The 27,332-nt window shown below is 39.0% G+C and overlaps 2 protein-coding genes across 3 annotated transcripts in view; one reads left to right on the forward strand and one right to left on the reverse strand.

Moving 5' to 3' along the window:
* Positions 1-3,614, reverse strand: part of NME7 (NME/NM23 family member 7) — a 243,095-nt gene extending 239,481 nt beyond the window's left edge. Inside the window, exon 1 of one of the 2 annotated variants that reach the window (XM_008695848.2) lies at positions 3,496-3,614. In XM_008695848.2, the coding sequence (XP_008694070.1) occupies positions 3,496-3,498 (3 nt within the window). In that variant the 5' untranslated portion in view covers positions 3,499-3,614. The remainder of the gene's footprint in view (positions 1-3,495) is intronic. The other variant, XM_040636186.1, reaches the window with a different exon arrangement.
* Positions 3,615-3,728: 114 nt separating this feature from the next.
* On the forward strand, positions 3,729-26,256 carry BLZF1 (basic leucine zipper nuclear factor 1). Its single transcript, XM_008695856.2, has 7 exons — positions 3,729-4,117; positions 5,153-5,228; positions 13,029-13,468; positions 14,999-15,198; positions 17,340-17,468; positions 20,122-20,341; positions 24,918-26,256. The coding sequence occupies exons 2-7, from the start codon at positions 5,198-5,200 to the stop codon at positions 25,101-25,103; spliced, it is 1,206 nt and encodes a 401-aa protein (XP_008694078.1). The 5' UTR covers positions 3,729-4,117; positions 5,153-5,197; the 3' UTR covers positions 25,104-26,256.
* Positions 26,257-27,332: the final 1,076 nt, after the last annotated feature.

Consider the following 27,332-nt stretch of genomic DNA (forward strand, 5'->3'; position numbering starts at 1 on the left):
CATGACGGAGTAATGGGTTAGAATCTAATCCAAGAAACCATGCTGTAGTATGTACATGTGGGCCGCCCCCTCTAACTACCTTTCATGTTATTCTCTGCCATACTTTCCCCACTGCTGCTGCCCCCACCCTGCCCCAGCACCCAATTTCTATTATTTTTTTTTACATTAAACCACAAGATCACTTCCTGAAATATGCCAACCACTTTGCTGCCTCAGGGCCTTTGATCCTGTTGCTGGTGTTGCCTGGTACACTTCCCCCAGATCACTGCACTTCATCATTCAGGTCTCAAGACAGAAGTCAATTCTTCAAAGGCGCCTTCACTGACCACCCAATTTGAAAGGGTGGAGCAGAGGGTAGGGGGAGGAGTTCACCACTTTTAGGGTAGCTGGGATGTCTGAATGACAATATATAAGGCACCTTCACTGACCACCCAATTTGAAAGGGTGGAGCAGAGGGTAGGGGGAGGAGTTCACTGCTTTTAGGGTAGCTGGGAAGTCTGAATGACAAAATATAAGACAAGCACTAAGAAAACCAGTATCCCACAAATGTCACTTTCCATCTCTCTATGCTACTGTTCAGGCCGTAGAATTCTAGCTATGGAAATTCTATCCCATTTGCTTAATGATGGCCTTTCTGGCTCTGAAAAATGAGGACTCCACCCTCCAATATCCCCCGAGTACTTTGTAACCTCTCAGGGCACTTGCCACATTCTTATTTTTTTCTTTTTTCATTCCACAAATATCTGAGTGCCTAATATGGTGTAAGCAACAGTAGTGAACAAAATAAAGATTGGTCCCTCTCCCAGTTCAGTTCAGTAAGAGTGACAAACTCATAAACAAGTAATTCCAACTGAATGTGGCAAGTAAATAAGAGAGATGTGTACTATGTAAAGTTGTGACCACAAAAATGAAAAGTCAACTGTCTTTGAATACAGAAGTAAGACATCACAGAAGAAGAGACACCTAACCTGGGTATGGAAAGATCAAAAGGAATTTGGCCGGCAAACAAGGGGATAAGGGTAGCTCATGTAGAAGGAACAGCATGTGCAAAGTTGAAGTTGCTTAAAATGTTCAGCGAAAAACAAGCAGCTAAAAGGAGTGTCTAGGGAATGGAGAAGCATGAAAGAAGCTAGATAGGTGAGTGCTATAGATGATGGAGGGCCATGTATGCCATTCCAGGTACTTTGAATTTTACACTATAGAGTATGGAGAATCTAGAGTTTTAAAGAGGTGAGTGACCTCAAAGATTTGGGTCTTAAAAAATTCCTTCTGGGGCACCTGCGTGGCTCAGTCAGTTAAGCGTCTGCCTTCGGCTCAGGTCATGATCCCAGGGTCAGGCTCCCTGCTCAGCAGGGAAGAAGTCTGCTTGTCCCTCTCCCTCTCCCCCTTCCCCCCACTTGTGCTCGCTCTCAAATAAATAAATAAAATCTTTTTTTAAAAAATTCCTTCTTGTAACAGAGAAAATAATGGATTGAAGAACTGCCATACCACACTGTTAAAAGTCCAGGCAAGAAATACTGCAACAGTCTAGGCAAGAAATAAGGAGAGCTGACACTAAAACAGGATCTAGTGACCATCTGAATATGGGAGGCATAGAAAAGGAATGGACAACAACTCTGGTTTTTGGTTTACGTTATATATAATACATAATACCTATAATATTAGAGTTATATAATATTAAGGTTATACTATAGGTTATAATATAATGATATCATTAATTAACTTGATGGAATTAGAGAAACCAAGTGGAATGATAGCAAGGTCAGTTTTGGTCATGGCAAATTTGAGAGGCCTTTGGATAACCAGGTAGAGGTGTCCAGGTAGAGAGCTAACAAGGTTAGCCCTAGCAGGTGTGAGATGAAAACTGAAATTTAGACATGAATGCTTCGGCACTAGTAAAACTCACGTGTATGGATGAAATCACCCCAGGAAAACGCACAGACAGAACTGAAAATATTAAAGACTGAGTCCCAGAGAAAGGCATTTCGAAAAGCAGTAAGGTCGGGGCGGAGGGGGGGGTGGGGCATGAATACTCATGAACTTCAGCTGTTGCAGAAAAGCTAAATAAAATAAACTTTGAGAAGAAATTACCAGACTGGAACTGAAAAAGCCATTAGAAACTTAGACAAGAGCAACTTCATTGAAGCCATTCAAGAGGAAGTCAGACAACAAGAGTACTGAGGATGAGAAAGAAGGGGCAGTTGAAGGAGGTGAAACTACTGTGCTTTCAAGCAGTTTACTGATAGATGGGAGGATTGGGCAATCACTGGATAAACACAGCATGGGGGTGTGCTTTGTTTTATTTCATTTTCTCAAGATATATGACCAGACACTGGGAAGCAAGAAAAGGAGAAAAAGGCTGAAAGCCCAGGAAGGAAAAAAGATAAGCAGAAGCCAAGAGTCTCGTAATAGATAGGAGAAAATGAGATCTAGGGGGAAGGTGGATTAGCCTTCAACACCACTTTCATTAAACTAGAAACACAAAACCAAACGATGGGTAAAAGTATAAACTGATGTGTAGGTAGGGGGCCTGAGGTTGATGAAAATGTCTGTTAGACTCTGGCATGTGTTTAGAAGGGTGGAAAAAGGAGGGGAAGGGGCAGGGTTTGGAAAGTGTGAAAAGAGCTCTACAGGAAACGCACAGGGGCAGATGGAGTTAAGGAAAGGATTGCTGTGGAGCAATGGAGAAAGAAGGGGTGGTGGGAAGGGCTCTGTTGCTAAATTCACACCTCTTCCCATCTGACCACAGTCCTCTTTCTAACCCCCAGTCCGTTATTCCTAAGTGTTTAAAAGATTTGCCAGTTCTGTGAATTAACTAGAATCCCAGTGTTCTCAAACATGGGAGTGAATTAAAATCACCTACAGGCTTTTTAAAATTTTTAAATGCAAATGCCAAGCCCCATTCCTACTGATTCAGAATTCCTGGGGGTGAAGCGCAAGCGAGTGAATTTTCCAGAAGCTCTCCCAAGAAATCTTCAGGGCATTTCTGTTAAAAAGCACCTACCTATAAGGTAATCAACCGGCCAGAAGAGAACTGATGCAAATACAGCTGTTACCACATGGCCCTTAGACGGGGTGTGGAGAGCACCCACTGCAAGACTTAGGGAGATTCCGGTCAGTGTTGAGACAGTCACATACACAACACAAAACTCTTAAATTAAGCGCGTTAAGGTGAAGCTGAGAACTTGAAAACTGCAAACATTTAAAATGTTTGTTCGAAATGACGTCTCAACTCAGGGTTTTAGACCCAGTGTTTACCCCTACACTTTCTGTCACCTTACTATAAAGGCTCACCAGTACCAAAGTGGAATTCAGGGTGCTGCAAGAAATAGGGAGAGGAAGGAAACTGCAGAAACAGCCCCTGTAAAGGGAGAAACATAATGGGGAGAAAGTGGAAGAAACCGGGATGCCTCTGAGCGTCCCTCCGCCCCAGGACCTGGGACGCTACGTAACCAGGACGCCGAAGGCATTCTTCTGGCCTCGCCTGGCACTCACCATAGTCTCAGGATCTCGGCGCAGGGAAATAGGTACCTTTGCCACAGGAAGACACCACCTCTACAACGACGCCCAGTTACTCCGGCAACAGAGCCCCGCCTACTACCGGACGTGCGAGAGCGCCACCGCCCCGCCCCTTCGTTCCTAGTGGCTAGGAGGACTTGAAGCTCCGCCCATCCGCGTACAGACCCGCCCCTCCATGGCGACTCTTGGGGCGGCAGAACACTGCCTACCTCTTTCCAGCATCATCACTTAGGTTTGGTTGATAGGTGACCCGGAAGTTAAGTGCATAGGCGGCTAGAGCGCCAAATAGTCTATGTTTTATTTTTAAGTTGACATCTATCCTTTTTCACTTAACGAAGCCTTATACCGTACGTGCTGTGTTCCTCGAGTTTTAAGACACCACAAAGTGTATTTACCTTTCTCTTTGGGAAAATTATTCCGGAAACGAAACCCTGAGAACAGGATGTGATTAATAGTGAGCGAGCAGCTGGATGTCAGGAAGGCCTGGGCGGGTCGGCTCGGTCATGAAGAGGAGTGGGCGAAGTTAACCCCGGGACGCGGAGCCCAACAGTCTGTAACGTGAAGCCCCCTGAAATCCGAAGAGTGAGGAGCCTGGGCGGTAAGTCCAAGAACCGGCTTGTGTAACCGAGGAGGGTGTTGGAAAGGGACGGAGGTCTGGGTTGGAGTTTGGCGTTGAGACGCTTTGGATTTACGGGAAGGTTGCCTTTTGTTCTGGGATAGCTTGTTCAGACACGGACGGAACTTCGGGTTCGGCTCCCTGGGACGGCAGAGGTTGACAGGCTTGTCGTTTCCACGCTGTTACCCACTCCACACCCTCCCCTGCCTGGGATGGGTACTTGCGGGAGACCCTCGCTGTGCGTGTGCCGTGCGCTGCACAGAGTCCGAGCGCCGTGGCAGGGCTCTCTGCTCTTGCGACAGGGTCTCTGGATACCTGTTTTCAGAGTAGAAGGAGGGTAGTCATGGAAGACCCTGTGCCGAGTTCGATCGAGTCCCCTTTATGGTGAAACCAGTCGTCATCTAATGTACAATTCTTCATTTTCGTATCACTGCACTAGCACCACCTTCCCGTGTTCTCATAAGAGAACACTCATAAGACAGCGAATCTTAGTCTTTACTGCAAGGCCATGCATACATTTCTGAAAGCATATGTTATGCCATTTTAATTTTTATTCCCAAGAAAGTGCAAATTAAGTAACCATGAGTATTTTTGTCATATGTTTAAACATATAAACGGAAGCTCCTCTCTGACACATATAGTGAGCAAATTCGTATCAAACATTAGTATCACTAATGTCCCCTAAGAAAGTAATTACTTTAGTTCCTTTTAAATTCCTGTTGTCTTATCAGTGATATAAAAGCCCCTAAGGTAACTTCTCTACAGTTTCTTAACCAAAATTCAGGACACATATCTGATAGAGTGTACTTGGTGAAACAGTGAAACAAATTTGAAAGTAAACCACCAGTAATTTTTTGAGAAATTTGTTAGGCATAACAGTATCACCTGTGAAATTGCATTTTGAAATGCTTGTGTACTAAATGCAAAAACAAGTAGAATATAACATCTGAGTTACAGGGACTTAGTGAATGTCTTTATATGGTATTGTTTTAATTCTTTCCTTTTATCCATTTTTAGGTTTTTCTGTAGAAGTTTTGAGGGGCATTTTCATTGATTAAAAAAATGACGACTCTTGAAAGTTTAGAAACCAAAGGTAAGTGTTCTTCTTTTCATGATAATTGTTTTTAAAACATGCAAATTATGACCGTAGGATGAAGGCATGTTTGAGCCAAGTAACTCATAGAGCTCTTGGGAACCATTTGTGTTTCAGATTTCTTCATGCTTGTTTTGTAATGCAGTGTTTACATTACAGCACGCACATATACACCGGAATATTAACGTCATTGGATAGTATTCATTACTACTATTAAATTACTGTTAAACATTTAGTATAAAAGCAAAGTTTCGCAGCTATGTTTTCTATCCACTAGAATAGATACTGTTTCAATAAACAATTAGATATATTTTTTAAAGATTTAAGCAACTAGGAGGTCTAAAAGACTTCTTTTTGGTGTTGTTTTGCTTGGGCTTGCTATAACAAACCACCACAAACCGAGTAGCTTAAACAACTGAAATTTATTGCCTCACCGTTCTGGAGGCTAGAAGTCCAATATCAAGGTGCTGGCAGGGCCATGTTCCTTCTGAAAGCACTAGGGAAGGATCTGTTCTAGCCCTCTCTCCTAGTTTCTGGTGGTTTCCTGGCAGTTTTTGGTATTCCTGTTTTTTTTTTTTTCTTTTTTCTTTTTTTAAGATTTTATTTATTTATTTATTCAGGAGAGACACAGAGCACGTGAGCATGGCAGTGGGGGAGAGGGTGCGGAGCAGAGGGAGAGGGAGAAGCAGACTCCCAGCTGAGCAGGGAGCCTGACATGGGGCAGGATCCCGATCCTGGGACTCCAGGATCATGCTGTGAGCCTACGGCAGATGTTTGACCAAGCCATCCAGGCACCCCAGTTTTTGGTATTCCTTGGCATGTAGATGCATCACCCTGATCTCTGCCTTTATGTTTACATGGCATTCTTCCTGTGTTTGTGTCTCTGTGTCCAAATTCTTCCTTTTTTATAAGGACATCAATCTATTGAATTAGGGGCCCACCCTACTCCAGTATAATCTCATCCTAACTAATTACATCTGTAATGACCCTGTTTCCAAATAAAGTCACATTCTGCGGTATGGATGGTTAGAACTTTAACGTATGAATATTTGTGGAGGGGGAACACAATTCAGCTCATAACACTTGCTAACTACAGTACTTACTTTTTAATCCTGCTTTGCTTGTCCTTTCTCTAACATTTCATATATGGATCATTCCCACCTTTTGAAATACTCTATTTCCTTGATTTCCATGATACCGCTCTTGTTTTCATCCCTTCACTGTCCAATGCAGTAGCCACATGTAGCTATTTCAGTTTAAGTGAATATTTTTAAGAATTAAAAATTCAGTTCCTCAGTCACCGCAGCCACATTTCAAGTACTCATTAGCCACATGTGGCTGAGTAGCTATTGCATTAGAAAATGCAGCTATAAAACATTTCCATCACTGCAGAAAGTTCTACTGGACACCACTGCTCTAGCAACATTTTCTCTGTTTCTTTTTCATCCTCCTCTTCTTCTGGTTTATCTTTTAAAAATTAACATGTTTCAGCCCTCTTACTCTTCTGCTCTCAGGGCTTCAGTAATGATCTGTAAGAATAACTTCCAAATCTATCTACAGCCCAAATCTCTTCCCTTGTGATTCAGACCCTTATAGCCTACTGACCATGTTCATATAGGCATTGGTAACGGTATTAGCATGTCCTAAAGTGAGGGCCTCCTGACTTGGGCGGATTGAGTTCCAGAGGTTGGGGCTATCAGTGAGAGATGGGAAACTACTTTCCAGAAGCTAGCTTTGCAACAAATATACCTCCAACAGCAAACTTTTTAAAAGGCATTTAAATTGGGGCACCTGGGTGGCTTAGTCCATTAAGCGTCTGCCTTCAGCTAGGGTCACGATCCCAGGGTCCTGGGATGGAGCAGATGGAGCCCTGCGTGGGCTCCCTACTTAGGGGAGTGTCTACTTCTCCCTCTGTCTGCCCCTCTCCCCCTGCTTGAGCTCACTCGCTTGCTCTCAAATGAATAAATCTTTTAAAATGGGGGGGGTGGATTTAAATCTGTTTAGGAAGCAAGGAAAAGAAGATCATGCCAATAAATATTTAATTTAATTTATTCAGGCGTGAACAGCATTTCAGAGTCACCAGAAAGCTTTTATAGTATTCAAATAAGCAAACCAGAGAGCGTAATGAAAGTAATAAACTGGGGATTAATGAGAAATAGAGCAATTAAATGGTAACTAAGGTGAACGTCATGATCATGGTGCTGGGCAAAAAACAAAACCTAAATACAATATTATCATTAGTGATTACAAGTTAGTTATTGCAAGGCCTCTGTGAAAGGAAATTGTTTTTTATTTGTTATTACCTGTTTGTAATGAGGATTAGAGTTATAAAGCACTTTCACATACATTATTTCATTTGATCTTAATGTTACAGTAAGGTACATAGTTCAGCCGTTACTCCTCTTCCTACTTAATATAATGTTAACCGTCGTTATGAACAAAAGTTCCTTGTATTGCATGGCCTAAAAATAGGTACACTTATCACGACTGACATTTGTCGTTGCCTGCCTTTCCTACAACTGCCTCACAAGAAAAGCAACATTGGTTTATAGCAACAGAACTTCCTCTCAGTGGACACTTGAGCAAAACTGACCTCATGAGAGGGATACACAGTTGCTGCTAGGGCTTCCTTTGAATGGGAGACATGCAATAAAGAGAAACAACTCAAAAATTGGAATTTGAATCCAAAACTTTCTTGAGAGCAAGATTAAAATTACAGGTATTAAAGTCAGACTGTTCAGTGAAAGTAAACCAAGAAGGAAACTCTGAGACTTTTAAATATTTAGAATTCCATAAAATAGCCTAACTTTAACACTCATTCTGTGCAATAACAGGTATTAGGTGAAGAAGAAATCCCTGGGCAGGTAAATTTGGGAAAGTCTGGATTAAAGAAGGGACTATTCTACAGGCCCTCCCAGAGCCTTTAGCGTACTAATGTGCACTGTGAAGGGCAGAGAGATGTAAGGCTCAGCCTCGCCCCCCACTTTCTTGACCAGGGAGCTCTTTATTCATGGAGCCTGTGACAAACTGACTGTTTAGATTCCATGTCAGTGAACGGGGGCCTACTCTTAAGTCCACTGTCCATAACATTTTTCTAATTTAATAGTAACTAAACCTGATTAAATGATATTGATGACATTTAAAGGAATATTGATTTTGAGGCGCCTGGGTGGCTCAGTCAGTTAAGTGTCTGCCTTCAGCTCAGGTCATGATCTCAGGGTCCTGGGATCGAGCCCCGCATCGGACTCCCTGCTCCATGGGGAGCCTGCTTCTCCCTCTCCCTCTGCCCCGTGGCTTGTGCTCTCTCTCTTACTATCTCAAATAAATAAGTAAATAAATAAATAAATAAATAAATAAATAATGATTTAAAATTACTGAGTGACAATTCCTAAATTGTTTAACTGTTTGATAGCTGAATCTGCATATATTCTGGAAAGTTCGTCTGACTATAACTGAGTTAGGAATTAATGCTTGGGTATAGAGGGGAAAAAAGGTAAGCAGTTTTTGAATGAGTTAGTGGATGTTAAAATGAAGTCTTCTCAGTAGCGTATTAACATTGACGAACTTCAGAAAGCACTTACTCATCTTTTCTGTGCCAAGCACCATCTCATTAAGCTCACAATACAAAGATTGGGAGGCAGACCCTGCCCTGTGGAGCTCCCAACAGTCCAGTCTGTGAGAAAAACAAATTATTCTCAAACACTCTGATATTTGCATTATTCTGAAAGCACTGAGGGATGAGAGGAGAGCAGGGGTAAGTGGTCTGCCCAGAGTCACACAATGTGTAGCAAATAGGACCTAGGGTATTTTGACCCAGAGTCATATGTTCTTCCTACTGCACCATCCTATGGACTTAGAGTATCTGTCTTCTTAGATTTACACTTTTATGAAAAAAGGACAACAGTTTCTTTAATGACAGTCTATACAATCCTATTCTTTTTGCCTCAGTGCCCTAGAGCCAGGGTTGGCAAGCTATGGCCCTCAGCCTCAAATCCGTTTGATGATGGGGAACACTAACTTTGAATCCCACTTAAGCCAGGGGTTATCCCAAATTAAAAAGAATTCTATGCTGCTCATTATTACACCTATATTACAAAGAAAAAGAAAACTTTACTCATTTCTTATTATAGTTTGAGTTTCATCTTTGAAAATGAGGTTTTTTTCTTCTTTGTATAAGTACCTATCTCATATCCTCCATTTTGCCTCATGGTCCACAGAACCTAAAATATTTATCTGGCCCTTTATGGAAAAAGTTTGTCAACTCCTGTTATAGAATATTATTTGTTCTTCCCCTGCATTTCAGTAATCTTTGGGGAAGGCAGTAAGAATGAGCCATAAACTTGAGATACACTTTCATTCTTTGATAACTGGTCACAAGTAGAAGTAATGTTGATGAATAATTGAAGAATCGTCCTGTTGGTTCCCTTCCAAGAGTGGGGAGCGGGGCTTGGTGTTTTGCTTTACTTACACATCACTCCTAATAGTGGAGCCGGAACCAGGGATCTTGCCTTCCCACCTGAGAGACGGTGACTGCTCATGAATGTGCCCTGGATTGTGCTTAGTGCATATGTAATAGAGGTTTCTGTGTGTGTCATAAGGGAAAACAATGATGAAAAGCAAGTTACCGGGTGAGAAAATGGAAAGCCCCGACGCCCACTCGCCTCCTTGCCTGTGCACATGAGCTAGAAGCGTAGTTACCGCAGAGTTGTTACAGCTGCCATGGCAGGTGTTGTACAGTTCTCGAGCTCAGAAATGCTTCAGTAAGTACAACTGTTGACATAAAGTGAAGAGTAAATTGAGGCTGAACCACGTTGATAGAATTTCTTCACTGGCATTTTAGGATGTATGTCGTTTGAAAAGAGATTTCTTTTAAATACCCATTAATGTTCCTTTGCCTTTTAGATTTAGCGGTAACTATTTTGTGATTTGTTCTTGAATCTCCATTACCTAAAATTCCAATTCAAAAATGTTGTGACTTGCCTAAAAATCCTGTTTAATCACCGCAGAGTGTCACACCTGCTTCTTATTTCTTCAGCTTCAGTGGACCTGAGTGGTTTTTCAATTAATCTATAGTTAATTCATGATTCAGCATGACTTCTTAAATGACAGTGTCTTAGTGACAGAATTAAATTTGCTTTAGATAGAGTTAGAACTTTTTAAAAGCAGATTTTAAGAACATGGGAGCAGGCCTTCATTCTTGAAACAGCTCAGTGGAAGATGTCCTCCTAAGTGCTAACAGGCTACGGCATGACCTGAAATACCAAACTCTTTATTCCACTTTCCGAAGTAATTCCTTTGCTCGTCTTTTTGAAGGTGGAGTTAGTCCTAAGGCCCAAGTTAACATTCAATATGGAAATGACAAAATATTGTATTCTAATGGAAAATGTTTTTGTAAAATAGCATCATTATACACCAAATGGCTTTCCACCTCCTCTCTAACATAACTCAAGATTCCCAGTACACTGCTACATACGTAGGAAAAACTGCCCCCCCAGAAATCTGTTAAATGAAAAAATAGTTCTAAAGGCTAGTGATGTACTTTTGGAAGACTTGAGCGTAAGAAAATAAAAGCATTATATTTGATGACATAACTTAAGCTTTCTCCCTTTAATCAAGATCCAAAGTTTATTAGGGTTTTTTAAAGAATAATTACAATAGCAGTAGAAGCTAACATTTGGTTAGTGCTTACTGTGCCAAACACCATTCTAAACACTTTACACGTATTTGTACTTTTAATTATTGTATTAAATCATCTGTGTTGAACATACAAAAAGTTTAAAACTAAATAAGAACTTAAGTCATGGATCTACTGATACATCGCGAGAGTTGTTTCATGAGGCCGTTTGACGATACAGATCTTCACCTGGCACATTAATTCCATTCTTGAGAATTTATTCAAAAGAAATAATCCAGAAATTGAGAAAAATCTGTAGGCATAAAAGTATTCACTGAAGCATTATTATAGTGAAAAATTAGGAAAAGCATAAATATCCAACAACAGAATAATAAAGTAAATAATGTTATATAACCTGAAGAAATAATGTAGTCATAAAATGAAAAATATGAAGAATACAGCAAAATAGAAAAATAGATTAAGCTTCTAAAGTTAATTATAATTACAAACATATAAAAATAATGAAGAAACTTGAAGTAATGAAAAGTTATTTTAGAGTGATGAGAAGATAGGTAATTTTTTCTTCTTAATATCTTTTAATAATGTAATGTTAAAAACCAGAGGACACGTGTGTCTGTGTGAAGATAATCTGTTCTGCTCTGCAGTTTCTGCATCTGAAAAACAAAGTTTGTGAGAAAGAAGAAAAGTAAGCTCATTAAAAAATAGGAAACTAATAAATGAATCCCAGGAAGGTTTTCTTGTTAGGTATTTCCCTTGCTAGAAAAGATCTTTATAGGTAATTTTTTCACAGTGTTTAAAAAAAGAAAAAAAACCCACATCATCCTGGGCAAACTTACCATTTCCCGTGGTTCTTTGCTGGAGAATTCCGTTTCTAGGACAAGAGTTCAGGAATCAAGGTGACAACAGTCTTTGCTTGATAGAATATTTATATGTTATGTGGTCTCTTTTTTTAATATGGATTTGTACTTCAGAAATTCCTAAGAAAGGTTTAGTTTTAATAAGACCTTATTATGGCTCTTACCAAATTGTTCTCCTGACTTCATGGGTTACAGTGAAACATGATTAGTATTTAATTAATAATTAAAAATTAATATTTAATTGATCAGAACATAGTACTGATATCTAATAGAAATTGAGGCTAAGGTCATACTTTGGCTTTTTTTTCTTTTTAACTAGGAATTCTGTTTCCTGTCTTTGCCTTAGACAGTATAAATATAAAAATATAATAGAAATGAATTCACTAAAGATTGGTCCATGATTGTTCTTAGTTAACATTTCTGTAGAAATAAAATTCTGGTAGAAATTTTATAACACATATTGCACTCTTATTATCTATTACCCTCTAATACATGTTATCTTTTTATATGTATGTCCTGTCTCCTAAATTAGATAGTAATTTCTTGAACATCAAAGTCCCCACTACCTCAAACAATGTCGGGTCAATAGTAGGCACCAAGCGGCATATTTGCTGCCTGAGACTACTCAGAGGTCATCACCATAACCACTGATATATGCTCGTCCTGTGCCCCTTCCCCCAGCTACACAGTGCTGGCTGCAAGGCACATTACTCATCCCTACCCTCATGGAACTTAGTCCTAGAGGAAGGCACAGACATTGTATAACTAGTTACACTGGGGGGAAGAAAGTCCGTTTACCATTTTGATAGAAAAAAGGAGAAATGCAGAGTCTGTCCTCAGGTGCACATGAACAGGGAATCCAGCCTAACCTGGAAAGGTTAGAGAGAGGCTTCCCTTAGGAAGGCACACGCCAGCATGCCACGTGCTCGATCTTACTCCATCCTTTCTTACCACAACCGTGGAGCACGGTTGTTACTATCTCCACTTCGCAGAATATGAATTAGAGGTTTGTAGAGGGTTCACTTGTTTACCCAGGGTCATACTAGGAAGTAGAAGTCAGAACCAAATACCCTGATTCCACATCTCTTGCATTTTCTACCAAGAGAGAAACCATTTGCTTAAGGAAAGTTCGAACCTCTAAGACTTCTTTCATGTTAAATTGACACCTGATTGGTTTGAAAATTAACTTTAAATCTTTTGTATTCTTTTTAGTGCCAGTAATTTTGAATGTAGGATAAAGTATGTCTTGGCATTTTCCTTGGCATTTCTTTTTAGCAAATAGCTTATGTTTTGTTTTCTCTTTCATAGTCACCCTTACTACAGCCCCAGTCCGAGGAGCAGGAGATGGAATGGAAACTGAGGAGCCGCCTAAATCTGTCGAAGTTACGTCTGGGATCCAACCCATAAAGCATCACATCCTTCAGAATCCACGGAAGAAAGCCGTTCCAGGCGAAAGCCCAGGAGTTCTTCAGCTCGGGAAGATTCTTACTGAAAAAGCAGTGGAAGTTGAAGCCGTAAGAATATTAGTTCCCAAAGCTGCTATAACCCATGATGTCCCCAACAAGAATGCAAAGGTGAAGTCTCTGGGACATCACAGAGGAGAATTCCTTGGGCAGTCAGAGGGAATTGTAGAACCCAGAAAGGAACTATCAGAGGTAAAGAATATATTGGAAAAGCTCAAGAACTCTGAAAGAAGGTTACTACAGGACAAGGAAGGTCTTTCAAACCAGCTCAGAGTACAGACAGAGGTAAGAACAAATAGCTTTAATGAGCACTGCTCTTTACATGTGGACCTTCAAAGACTGCGTGTTAGAAAACTGTATTTCCTCTTGGAATGTCATTTATTTTGACTTGTCATTTCTCTAAAAAGTTTCCTCTTAAATTTCTCTTTCTCTGGTAGAACTAGTATATGTTGGGAACTTATCCTCTAAAGTTGAAGATGGAAGTGTGAGGTGCTTTGGACAAGACCACCTATAAGCTGTAAAGGAAGTCATAGTTATAAAATTCCGGACCAAGGACTGAGCAAGTTAGACTTTGAAGTTGACTAGTTAACAATTCCATAAGTTCCAAGTATATTTGCTTACGTGTACATAATACTTGGGATAAAGGGAATGGTGGGTAAGCATTGGTATCTTCATTGTAAATGGAAAATGATCTATAGTGCTTAGTTGTGTTTCTTTCATCTTTACATGTTAGTAAACATTGCCTTACTCATCTTTTGTTTCTCTCTTAGACCCTTCATCTTTTTGCTAGATGTTAGTCTTTATAAGTGACACTGTAGTTAGTGGTTCTTATCCAAATATATCTTTAATATTTTTAAATAATTTCTAATTACAGAAATAATACATATTTATTTGTAAATATTTTAGAAAATACAAAAAATGAAAATAGTACCAACTATAATTATACCATCTAGCTATAAATGAATAATTATACACATTGAGTTCATTTTTACCTTTTTTAATATTTTCCTATGTCACAGAATATTCTATTACAATATCATTTTTCATACCAACAGTGTTCTTCCATTGCTGCACCATATATCAGTACCTATTATTGAACATTTATGTTTTTATTATTCACATTTTAGATAAAGTAAAAGACATGCTTGTAGATATCCTAAATTGCTTCCTTTGCTTAAATTCTTGAAAACCTATGGCACAGGGGTGTGGGGGTGGCTCAGTCAGTTCAGCGTGGGACTCTTGATTTGGGCGCAGGTCGTGATCTCAGGGCCATGGGATTGAGCCCCACGTTGGGCTCCACCCTGGCTGTGGAGCCTCCTCAAGATTCTCTCTTTCCTTCTCCCTCTGCCCCTCCCTGCTCATACTCTCTCTTTCTCTCTCCTTAAAAAAAATGAAAAAAATAAAAAATCAAATCCTGTGGCACAAAGAAATTAATTTTTAAATGCTGAAAAAGATTTAAAAACACTAAAACATTCTGTCATAATTTTTGGCAAAATTTTCTGGTTTCGTTTTCTAATTTTTGGCCTTCATGTGCTGACTGGAAGCAGTTTGTAACTGTTGTGATAATTGTTGGGACTCTTACTAGAAGAGGCTCAGTTTATAATCACATGGACTGTAGATATAAATATGTAGACATAGAGACAGATGGTTTATATAGATTTTGAAACTTAAATATTTAATATTGCTTTTTGGTATGCACTTTAAGTAATGGAGCTCCATATACATGAAACACGGTTTCTCTTTTTTCGTTTGGCTACATTAAAGTCACTGACAGTACTTTAATAAGCTGGTTGTAAAGGTCATGTTTTCTTCTAGGTCAATCGAGAGTTAAAAAAGTTGCTAGTGGCTTCTGTTGGGGATGATCTTCAGTATCATTTTGAACGTCTAGCCCGTGAGAAAAATCAGCTTATTTTAGAAAATGAAGCCCTAGGTCAAAACACAGCTCAACTTTCTGAACAGCTAGAACGTATGTCAATACAGTGTGACGTATGGCGGAGTAAATTCCTCGCAAGCAGGTATTTTCTGTTTTAAACAATATTTCATTTCCTAGCTTTTCCTCTATCAGATTTTTTACCATAACCCAAGAAAGTAAATGGTAGTGTGAGAATTCCTGACTCCGACTGTCAAAGTACTTCATATATTTATAAGTATGTACGGACTGTCCTTCCTCTGTGATATCATCAACTTCTCCCTCACTCCAGAATTCTAGGTTACTCTTCTGTAGTAGAAATCACTCCTACTACAATGTTTAAGAAACAAAATTAAACTCAGACCTCTTATAAATAAAATAAATAAAATCAGAAAAAAACCAAATTATTTTTCCCCACCTTCTATCTGGAAAACTCAAATATTGTTTCTCTTCCGTGCTCTGTTCTCATAGCTCTTTTAACTGTATTAGCTATATAAGAGAGCTTCCCAGCCCTTTTCTGTTCATGCACAAACAAAAAACAAAATTATTTGTGTGGTATACTGCATGAGGCTACGCTCCAACAGAGGTGAAACCCCCAGAGCCCTCACCTAGGCCCATGGATACACTGGTAGTGGGAAACTCTGCTGTATGTTGTGTCTGGGGTCTGTTTATCCCCCTCCTTCCAGCTCTGACTGGAGAACAGGGCCTGGGTGTTATCCATCTTTGTATTTCCACTGCTTAGCCACATGTTTCGCACATAGTTTAGTGACTCTTGATTTAAATTCAGTGATCTAGAGATTTCTTACACAACACCACACGTTTCCAGGCTATACGTTAAGAATCAATGATTGTGATGAATAATTTGTAGGACAGTATTTCTTCATGTCTTAATGTCTGTGATACTTTCCAGTAATTACTCTTTTAAAGTCCTTAACTATTTTCTAATTATGCTTGTATAGGATGGATGTGGAGAAATGAATGTACTGTTTATTGACTTGGAATGAAAGTTCATGCTCACTGAACACGTTAAGAGGCAAATCATGCATGTGTCATACAGGTTATTGCACGATGTAACTTTCTCAACATCCTTATCAGTGCTAACAGTAACATTCTGAGGGCAATAAAACTTAAATTCAACTTTAAAGATATTTTAACTTATTTAATCTTTGGTCAGTAATCACTATCGTCCGAGACTTTAATTTTAGTTTTAAGATTTTCAGCTAAATAAGCATACTTTAAAATTTTGCTTCAATTCTGTTAATAGAGAACTGGTTATATAAATTTTGGTACGTCCAATCAGAGGAAAACATGAAGGTGTTTTTTTTTAAAAAAAAAAAAAGAGAGAGAGAGAGATGGGGCGCCTGGGTGGTGCAGTCATTAAGCGTCTGCCTTTGGCTCAGGGCGTGATCCCGGCATTATGGGATCGAGCCCCACATCAGGCTTCTCCACTGGGAGCCTGCTTCTTCCTCTCCCACTCCCCCTGCTTGTGTTCCCTCTCTCGCTGGCTGTCTCTATTTCCGTCAAATAAATAAATAAAATCTTTAAAAAAAAAAAAGAGAGAGCTCTGTATGTGCTAATATGAAAAAAAAAAAAACAAGATAAATTATTAGATGAAAAAAACAAGGCATAGAAAATTTTGTATTAAATAATCCCTCTTTTGTAAATAAAATGGATATATTTATTTTTAACATATACTTTTATGTTGACATATCCATAATTTTTTTTCTAGAGAAATATGTAAGAAACTTTATTGGTTATTTTATTGGTTAAAAAAGAAGGATGGGGATGCTGGGCAGGAGAAAAGACTTAGTTTCCCTTTTTTATATAAGCCTTTCTGTATTATTTAATATTTTTCTAAGGACAAGAAGGTAACTAAGTGATAAGAAAGCAACTCTTTTTTGTTTTTCCTCTAAAATTTCCTGTATTTAAAAACATTTAATTAATGTTAATTTTTTCAAAATTTGCCCAATCTAGAGTAAGACTGAGGTACATTCCAAAAGTCCCTCTATAAGAAAGTTAAATAACTTTTTCTTTGTCATTTTGTAAACAAATATTTTTTAAATCCCTTCAATGAGCTCTAAGATCATAAACATTTTAAATGCGTTTTAGTGAAGATTTAAAAACGGAAAAGTAACTTGACTGTGTTCAGTCTTCTTTGTAAGCTTTTGAAAATGAAGTTAGTATATTAACTTCTTTGCAGCGTGTCATTGTCAGAGAATTTATATGTGATATTTCCGTCTTTTCCAGGGTGATGGCAGATGAGTTAACCAATTCCAGAGCAGGTTTGCAGCGTCAAAACCGCGATGCCCAGAGTGCGATCCAAGATCTCCTGAGTGAACGGGAGCAGTTTCGTCAGGAAATGATAGCTACCCAGAAGTACGGTATTTGTTCACAGTCTGAACTCTTCTTCTTTCTCTTGCAGGTTTTGTTATTGTGATACTTCTTTAGCGTTTCTACATTTAACAACTTTTATTGAGCATACGCTTCAAGTAGCATTTTAAAACAGATGCCCAGGGAGGGAAGAAGACTAAAAAAATAACACTAGGTGCTTCTTCCATTCTTAATTGAGAGAGAATTAATTATAGCTATAATAGAAGAAATCTCTGGGTTTACAAGTAGTTTTTGATTATAGTTGTAGCAGTTTTGTATGATTTTTGGTAGAAGCCAAAAAGTGTACCCATCTTTCCTTTGGAAGGAGATCTTTTTAAGGACTGTTCTACAGTGTTAGAGTTTATTTTCATGTCCATATGCTCCAGAACTATCCAAATAGATGTTCTTCCTTAAAAGTACTTGGTACTTCTATACACAGATCTTCCTTGACTTATAGTGGGGTTGCATCCCAATAAACTCGTCGGGAGTTGAAAATATCTTAAATCAAAAAATAATTTAATACACCTAACCTGTACATCATGGCTTAGCCTAGCCTACCTTAAACATATTCAGAACACTTATATTAGCCTGCACTTGGGCAAAGTCATCTAATACCAAGCCTGTTCTATCATGGAGTGTTGACTATCTCAGTAATTGAACACTGCACTGAAAGTGAAAAACAGAATGGTTGTACAGGTACAAAATTGTTGTAGTGGATGTTTGCCCTCGTGATCATGGAGCTCGCTAGGAGCTATGGCTCGCTCCCACTGCTCAGCAACGTGAGAAATACGGTACTGCTAATATTGCTAGACCAGAAACAGATGAAAATTCAAAATTCAAAGTACAGTTTTTATTAAATGTTAATCACTTTGACAACATCATTAGTCAAAAAATCATTCATCGAACCACCATAAGTCAAGGACTATCACTGATTTATTACAAATCAAATCAGTAAGAGTCAAAGAAATCACAGGGGAAATTATAAGAATGAAAACATAATACAGATGACTCTTGAACAACACAGGGGTTGGAGAGGCTGACCCCCCCATGCAGTTGAAAATCCTTGTATAACTTTTGACTCCCCCCAAAATGTAGCTACTTATAGCCTACTCTTGACCAGAAGTCTTACCAATAATATAAATAGTTGATTAACAGATATTTTATATGTTCTGTATATTATATACTGCACTCTAACAATAAAGTAAGCTAGAGAAAATAAATTGTTACTAAAATCATAAGGAAGGGAAAAAATAAAGTAAAATAGAATCATAAGGAAGAGAAAATACATCTACAGTACTATACGGTATTTCTCGGAAAAAATCAGCCTTTAAGTGGACCCACATAGTTCAAACGCATGTTGTTCAAGGGTAAACTATTTATCAAAATATCAAATTTCTTGGGAGGCAACTAAAGCAGTATTTAGAGGGAAATTTATAGCTTTAAATGCTCATTATAGAAAAAAAAGGTCCTGTCGGTAATATAAGCTTCCTCTTTAAGAAACGCAAAGAGCAAATTAAGCAGATGAAAGAAAATAGTATGAATGAGAGCAGAAATAAATGACATAGAAAGCCAAATGCTGGTTCTTTGAAGAGATAAATTTAAGAAACCTCTAGGCAGTATGATCAGGAAAAAAAAAAAAAAAACACATTACCAGAATCAGGAATGAGGAAGGGGGTATATTACCTAGATTCTATAGACATAAAAAGATGATAAGGGGATATTATGAACAACTCTGTGCCAGTAAATACAACAACTTAAATGAAATGGACAGAGTCCTTAAAAAACACAAAACTACCAAAGAGTACACAAGACAAATAGCCTGAACAGCCCTAATCTATTAAGGGGTTGAATTTTTAGTTAAAAACCTTCCAGTAAAGAAAACTCCAGGCATAAATGGATTTACTGAAGGATACGACCAAACAACTAAGAAAGAAATAAAGCCAAATTTACACAAACTCTTCTAGAAAACAGAAGAAAGGAATAATTTCCAACTGACTTTATGAGGCAGCATTATCTTCATACCGAGACCAGAGATATTGCAAGAAAACTACAGACCAGTATTTCCAATGAACATAGATGCAAAAGTCCTAATCTAACAATATATAAAAAGAATATATATATATATATACACACATACACATCATGGCCAAGTACATTTTGTCCTAGGAGTTGTAAGTTGGTTGTAAGTCCTAACCTAACAATATATAAAAAGAATATACACATCATGGCCAAGTACATTTTGTCCTAGGAGTTGTAAGTTGGTTTATCATTCAAAAATCCATTAATGTAACTCATGAAAAAACAAATACTCAATAGATACACAAGTCAGATCAATAGTCCTATTGCTACTAGATGAGTAAACTAGTATATTTTACATGTACTAAAATATGAGAACTAAAAAAGTACTGTTTGGAGCACCTGGGTGGCTCAGCCGGAAGTACTGTTTGTTGAATGACTTCCAGATAGTTACCTGATAAATAAATAAATGCTTTCTGTAGTCTTATTTTACCAGAATTCCCAATTTATTGAACTCTGAGAAAAAGATATGGGAGAAAGATACTGTGTGAGTTCAGAAGAATGTTTCTCATTTATTTGGTTTTCTTGATTTTCATGTTTTATCCTCTTACTAATATTCAGTGTTCCTGTGTGTTCTGTGCAGATTATTGGAGGAGCTCCTGGTGTCCTTGCAGTGGGGAAGAGAGCAGACTTACTACCCTAGTGCGCAGCCTCACACCACAGCAGAACTAGCATTAACAAATCACAAGTTGGCAAAAGCAGTAAATGCTCATCTTCTGGGAAATGTTGGCGCTAACAGTCATAAAAAGATTCCGTCGACGGTTGAATTCTGCAGCACCCCAGCAGAAAAAATGGCTGAAACGGTAACATGTTTCTCTTTTGTGGACTGTGGAACTTCTAAGACTGTCCTCTTACTGAAAGGTGGTATTTTATAATGCAAAGTACTTCGCATTTAGGAATTATGGGATCTAAACCTGATTCTCATGCTAATGAGGTTGTGATTTTGGAGAAAATTATTTCCTCCTCTGTGCTTTAACTTCTGACACATTTTAACTCTGTCCTTAAGGAGCAAATGTAGTTGTTTTGAAAGGGCCTGTCCTTAGCTACTGAATCATAGATGATCTTGTACTTGAGTTCATTGGGATATGAAAACTAGTGTAGGATTTTTAATTCAGTAATCATGAGTAGATAATAGATTATTCTGACATCAGAAATTTATTTGTTAATACCCATATATAGATATGAATATGCCAAATGCTGCAGAATCAAATAGTGTACCCCTGGTACCTAGAACGCTGGATGAATTCAGGGTTCATGCCGATGAGCTGTCAAATACTGTGGTCTCCCGGTTCTACCAGCACAACCAAGGTCACCTCCATACATTTCAGTATCTGACTCGTGTCTCCCTGTCTTAGGCCTTGTCATTAACCAGAACTGTTCCACTTTTCAAATCAGCTCAACACCTCTCTCCATGATCTATGCTCTCAACTTTTTTTCCAGCCCCAATTCTTTATTCTGATTACCCCTGTGATCACATAATTTTTATTCCCTTCATCCCTACATTTTTTTTCTTCGTCTCATCAGCTCACTCTCCTGGCTTCTTTTCCTGCCATAGCTTGCCTAGATTTCATTCTTAGGTGTCTTTTTCCCTTATCATCCTTCTCTCAGGTACCCTGAAAACTTCAGTCCATTGTCAGTTCAGCTGCTTGCCTTCTTTGTTTCTGTACTTCTCAAACTGTGACCTCACATTCAGCAATGACTTTGTTCCTAGTTCATAGAAAAAGAAGGCAGAGGCAGACAATTTCTTCAAGGTCCCACTTGATACCCAGAAGCCTACCTGTATGGCAACCAGCCTTATATACATTTCTCTCACTGGAGGAGGTGTCCCTCCTCTCCAAAGCACAGCTCCCTTCCAGGCTCAGCAGGCCTCCCCCGTCATCCCTTCTGTCTGTCGGCTCTTTCTTCTTTGGCTTAAAACACGCCCAGGTGTCTTCCATCTAAAAAAGAAAAATCTTCCTCTATCGTAAGTTCTCTGATAAGGCCTTATCACCTTTGTAGGCGAGAACCTTGGACAAACCGTGCACACTTGTATGTACTCCTGTGCCATCCGTTCCTCAGGTCCTGCCGTCGCTTACCCAGTAGCCTTCCAGCTCCTGTTCTCAAAACGTGCTCGGATGAAGGTCATGAATGTTTACATACTTTATCACCATATTGTATGTATCAGCACTCCTTCTTCCATATCCCCTTACTTTTTCTTGGTCCTCTCATACTCCCTCTCAGAACTCTTCTTCATCACCTTTTTTCCTCCTCTAAGTGTTAAAGGAATCTGCTCCCCATGCTTCTCAGACTCCCTCGGTTTCTGCAGCATTGTACCCTGCCAACGCCTCCCTACTTCTCTGGCCATTCTTTCTCAGAATTTGGCAGGGGGTGAGGCATCCTCCTGGGCCCACTCTTGAGCCTTTCCTCTCATAACAGACTTCCTAGATTCTCTAAGGACTATCCTAGTCCCACAGTTTTACACTTGGGACTTTTTCAACTGAGACATTTGTTTCTGGTTTAAGGAGACGTATCCAGTATGACATCTCCATAGGCACATCTCAAACAGCTGAAAACAGAACCACCTCTCTTCTCCTTGCTTTTACATCTATATTTCCCCTCCCCTCAAAAAGAAGAAAAAGAACCCACTTCTTCTCCTCTACTCCCTTTTTTTTTTTTTTAAGATTTTATTTATTTATTTGACAGAGAGAGACGGCCAGAGAGAGGGGGAACACAAGCAGGGGGAGTGGGAGAGGAAGAAGCAGGCTCCCAGCAGAAGAGCCTGATGTGGGGCTCAATCCCAGAACGCCAGGATCACGCCCTGAGCCGAAGGCAGACGCTTAACGACTGCGCCACCCAGGCGCCCCTCCTCTACTCCCTATCTTAGTGAACTATACCACTATATAGATGTTTTGAGGATTTCATAAAATAATCCATATAAAGCTCGTAGCAGATTCCAATAGACAGTAATTTCTTAATAAATGGTAGATATCATTTTTCTTTTATTTTCTTCATCCCCATAATCCTGTTGATTCTACAAATCCTATGGGTTCCTTCTAATTTATCCCCTCTTCCAAGTTCACATGCCCACCCTCCAGCCTTATTACAGTAGCCACCACACCAATACCCCTTGCTTTTTACCTGCCTCCAGACCATCCTCTGCTGCCAGTTATTTTTAAAATGCTAGTCCAAAAAAAAAGGAAAAAGTCAATCCCACTTGTATTGGTACGCCTGTTCAGACAGATCCCAGTCCCCCTCATTATGGAATCTCAAATTCTTTCATATTGTATAGAAGGCTTTTAAAAATCTTTATTCCGTCTCCTCTTCCCAAGGTTATTAGCCAGGTGTCCCCACCCCCAGCTCTTCAAATCCTAGCAGCGTGAACCAGTTTTCACTCCACAGACGTGCCAGAGTGTCTCAAGCCTCTGTACGCACTTACTTCTGCCCAGACCGCCCTCCCAGCACCTCACTACCTTTAAGAATCAGCCCTCCCTGAATCTCAGTGGCAACCTTAGATGGTCCTTTCCCCAGGCTTCCACTGTGTGTTTTACATTTATCTGTTGCAGCTCTTTGCCATGTTAAATTGCAGTTCTTTGATTCTCCTTCTCTCTCCCAAACTGTAAGCCCCTTAAGGGTGAGGACTGTATCTTATGTTTCCTCAAGGTCTGGCAAGTAGTCCTTTACACATAGTAGGTACTCAGCTATTTACATAGTGAATCGGTACCCAAAACTAAGCTCGTTGTCTTTATCCGCTGTGTTCCCCTTGTGGGGAACTGTCCCGGCCTCCTCAGTGCTACCAGTAGCACGCGGTGTGACTGCCCCACCGTTCTTGAGACACTCCCTTTTCTTGGCCTCCATAACTGCACACTCTCCTGGCTTTTCTCTTTTCTCTGACCATTCTGTTTTACTGTCCGATGTTGGGTATCCCCAGGGCTTGGTCCAGACCCCCTTTTCCCAATCCTTTATCCACCACATTCTCTTAGTTAACATTACTGACAGTCCTGCTTTCTTAGGGTCTCTTGAGCCTTTCAGCCCCAAGGTTCATTGCTTCGAGGTTATCATTTCTTAGCTAGATTACTACGGTAAACTCCCTTCATTTGTTCTTCCCTTGTCTGCTTTTAATGCCTGCCCCTTCCCCTATCTTCCAACTGTGTATGGCATGATTTCTCTGAAAGGTACCCTGCTTAAAATCCTTCCCCATCACCTCCAGGCTAAAATCTATTTGTACTGATATCTCCGTCTCCTTCTGCTGTACTCCTTTGGTATTTTGTTTCTCTCTCTACAGACGTGGAATGTAATAGCATATAGAGAGTATTTCAGTACTTTTCTTATTTTCCCTTCCAAATTTATAAGCAACTTTAAGCCCTTCATCTTTGCTTGTCCTCTAGCACCCAACCAAATTTTACAAGAATAGAAAGATCCCAAAAATTCAGTGGAAAAAACAGCAATATATTTGAAAAATAGAGGTCTTAAAATAGAATGCTAGCTCTTAAGTAGTGTCAGGACGTTCTTAAATTAGCCGTAGCTCTTTGGGTATGGTAGTAACTGAGAAGGAAAGCACACTGCTGGACAACATGAGAGTGAGAGAAACAGGCCTCTCCAACCATATCTGAAAGCTCCTTACGTAAGTAAGGTATAGGCTTACATTAAAAACAGAGTTCTTTCCCCTGCCGTTTTTCACAGCTCCTTTCCAACCGTAGCGCCTACCTCACTTGCACCGTAACGCATTCTCCTCATGTGATGATCGCTGGGAGAATATAAACTTAAGAAACAGGAGCTTTGAACAAGCATGTCATCTTTGCCCTTAATTGGAGAATTTTTTTCAACCCAACAGTTCCTCCTGTTGTGGGTGTCAGTAAGGGAAACAGCAGGACAAGTCAGAGCAGAAGAATTAAGAGAGCATATTGTCCATGAAACCCAAGAAACAAGAACATGATTGTTAGCATAAAACACGGCATATACATTAGGACTAGACAGATGAAAAGCTATTGATTTTACAAGTAAATGATTAAAAACTTTGAAATAGGATTTCCTTAGAAGAATGCAGAATCCTGATTCCAGGCAGTTGAATGAAAGATGATAGAGGAGAGGCGGTGGGTGCTTTTTGGTTAAGGATAAAAATTGACATCACTTAAGGTAGAATTCATATAACCATATTTTTTTCTGTGTTTTCATGTTTTTCACCAATATCCATAAAAGAACATTAATTTCATCATTTTTGAAAAATAGGTAACCTAGGTAATGTAATAGCTAGACATCATTGTTAAATTTAGAGCTTTTTGGAAAAGGGATAAGTTCTCTAACCAAATTCATCATTCAGACGTTATGGGGCTTTATAGGTAGTTATCTGGGCTTGGACCGTCCCTAAGCCATACATCCGACATTACTTCTTATTTTCCTTAGGTTCTACGCATCTTGGATCCAGTTACCTGTACAGAAAGCTCACCCGATATGCCATTTTCTGAGTCTTCACCAACTGCCTTACTTGCTACAAAGAAAAACATTGGACGATTTCATCCCTACACTAGATATGAAAATATAACGTTCAATTGCTGCAATCACTGCCGGGGAGAACTTATTGTCCTTTAACGTTCAGTATGTTGGGGGCATGCTACAGGCACTTGCTTCTTACCCGAGAGTCGTTATTATTTGGGAGCTGGAGTTCTTATGATGGCAGAATGTCACTTTCTATTTAAAGAATATATATCCCCAACAATGTTTCATGTACTGGACCACAGATTACCCTTTCTTAATAAATACCTCAGGGTAAGAAAAGAATGAAAGTAGATGATTCTTTCCAGGCATACATGATGCTTTTTGTAAAGGACTCTGAAAGGAAAAGATCTACCTTTATTTTAGGCCCTAAGTTATATCTTACTCCATATTTAATATGAGCAGATTTAATTGTGGCAGTCTAATGCAGGGAGGGTCATATGCTGCTACACCCATTCATTTACTGTTGTCTGTGGTTGTTGGGTTTGGGTTTTTTGGGGTTTTTTTGGTACTACAGCAGAATTGAATAGATAAAACAGGGCTCGTATGGCTTGCAAAACTTAAAATATCCTATCTGGCCCTTTACAGGACAATTTTTCTGGCCCCTACTCTAAAGGAAGAATAGCTGGTAGTGGGATGGGTGGAGAAAGCATCTGTTACCTTTTTGGTGATTTACTTTGGACTACAAAGGCGGCTTATGGAAATACTGTGGGTGAAGGGACTTATATTTTAAAACTAAATGCTATATGTAAGGAAAATTAAAAGTATTTTATAGCCACATTAGCAAGTGTTTCAGCAAAACATATTCTCATGTTGGTTTTGTGTGGGGAATTCCATAGTTTGAATGGATGCAACTTGACATATATAAAATAAATAGATTTTACTGAGCTCATTTTGACAAATGCAACACAACAGGAATATCCAATTTAATATAAAATATAATGGAGAAAGTAGGCTCTTTCTGGAACATTGTATAAACTCAAAATGCAATCCATCATTAAGTTATATTAATATATATTATTGTTTATTTATGATGGACCATCATAAAACACCCTTTTATAAGCCTTTAAAAATATCCAAAATATGTTTATACCAAATTACACTATATTAGGTGTAAAATTGCCTATCAAAAGAGAAATCTTCTAAAGACAAATAACATTTTAATACCAACTTAATGATCTTTTTTGTCGGATTCATCTGAGTTATGCTTTGAAATGGCAATAAATTTCTCTACGTTCTTTATTTTGAATATTGATTTAATGTGCTTTTCAAGCCTTCGTCTAACTTACACCATTTATAATTGATTCTTCAGCCTTTCCTGTAGGTTTACTTAGAAGAAAACATAGAGGAAAAGCTTCATGACATTGGATTTGGCAATGATTTCTTGGATATGGCACCTGAAAAACAGACAACAAAAGAAAAAATAGATAAACTGAACTTCATCCAAATTAAAAACATTTGTACATCAAAGGACACTGTCCACAGAATGAAAAGGCAACCTACAGGAGAAAAATATTTGCAAATTATATGGTTTATAAGGGTCTAGTGTCCAGAATAAAGGGTCTATAACTCAGCAACCAAAAATCAAACCACCATATTAAAAAATGGGCAAAGAACACGAAGAGAAATTTCTCTAAAAAAGATACACAAAATGCCAATAAGTGTATCAAAAGATTCTCCACATCACTAATCATTAAGGAAATGCAAACGGATATCACTTCATGCCCATTACAATGGCTGTTATCAAGGAAGGAAAATAATGAGTGTTGATAAGGATGTAGAGAAACTGGAACCCTCGTGCATTGCTGGTGGGAATGTAAAATGGTGCAACCACTGTTGGAGACAGTATGTTAGTTCCTCAAAAAATTAAACATACAATTACCACATGGTCCAGCAATTCCACTTCTAGCTAGATCTGCAAAACAATTGAAAGCAAGGACCCAAATAGATATTTTTATACCAGTGTTCAAGCAACATTATTCATAATAGCCAAAAGGTGGAAGTAACACAGGTGTCCTTTGATGGATGAATGGATAAACAAAATGTGTACACATGCAGTGGAACATTAGCATTAAAAAGGAATGAAAATCTGATGTATGCTACAGCATAAATGAACCTTTAATACATTACACTGAATAGGGGCGCCTGGGTGGCTCAGTCGTTAAGTGTCTGCCTTCGGCTCAGGGTGTAATCCTGGAGTTCTGGGATCGAGCCCCATGTCGGGCTCTTCCGCTGGGAGCCTGCTTCTTTCTCTCCCACTCCCCCTGCTTGTGTTCCCTTGCTCATTGGCTGTCTCTCTCTCTCAAATGAATAAATAAAATCTTT

Source organism: Ursus maritimus, unplaced genomic scaffold (genome assembly GCF_017311325.1).
Source record: "Ursus maritimus isolate PB19 unplaced genomic scaffold, ASM1731132v1 scaffold_2, whole genome shotgun sequence".
NCBI classification, from domain to species: domain Eukaryota; kingdom Metazoa; phylum Chordata; class Mammalia; order Carnivora; family Ursidae; genus Ursus; species Ursus maritimus.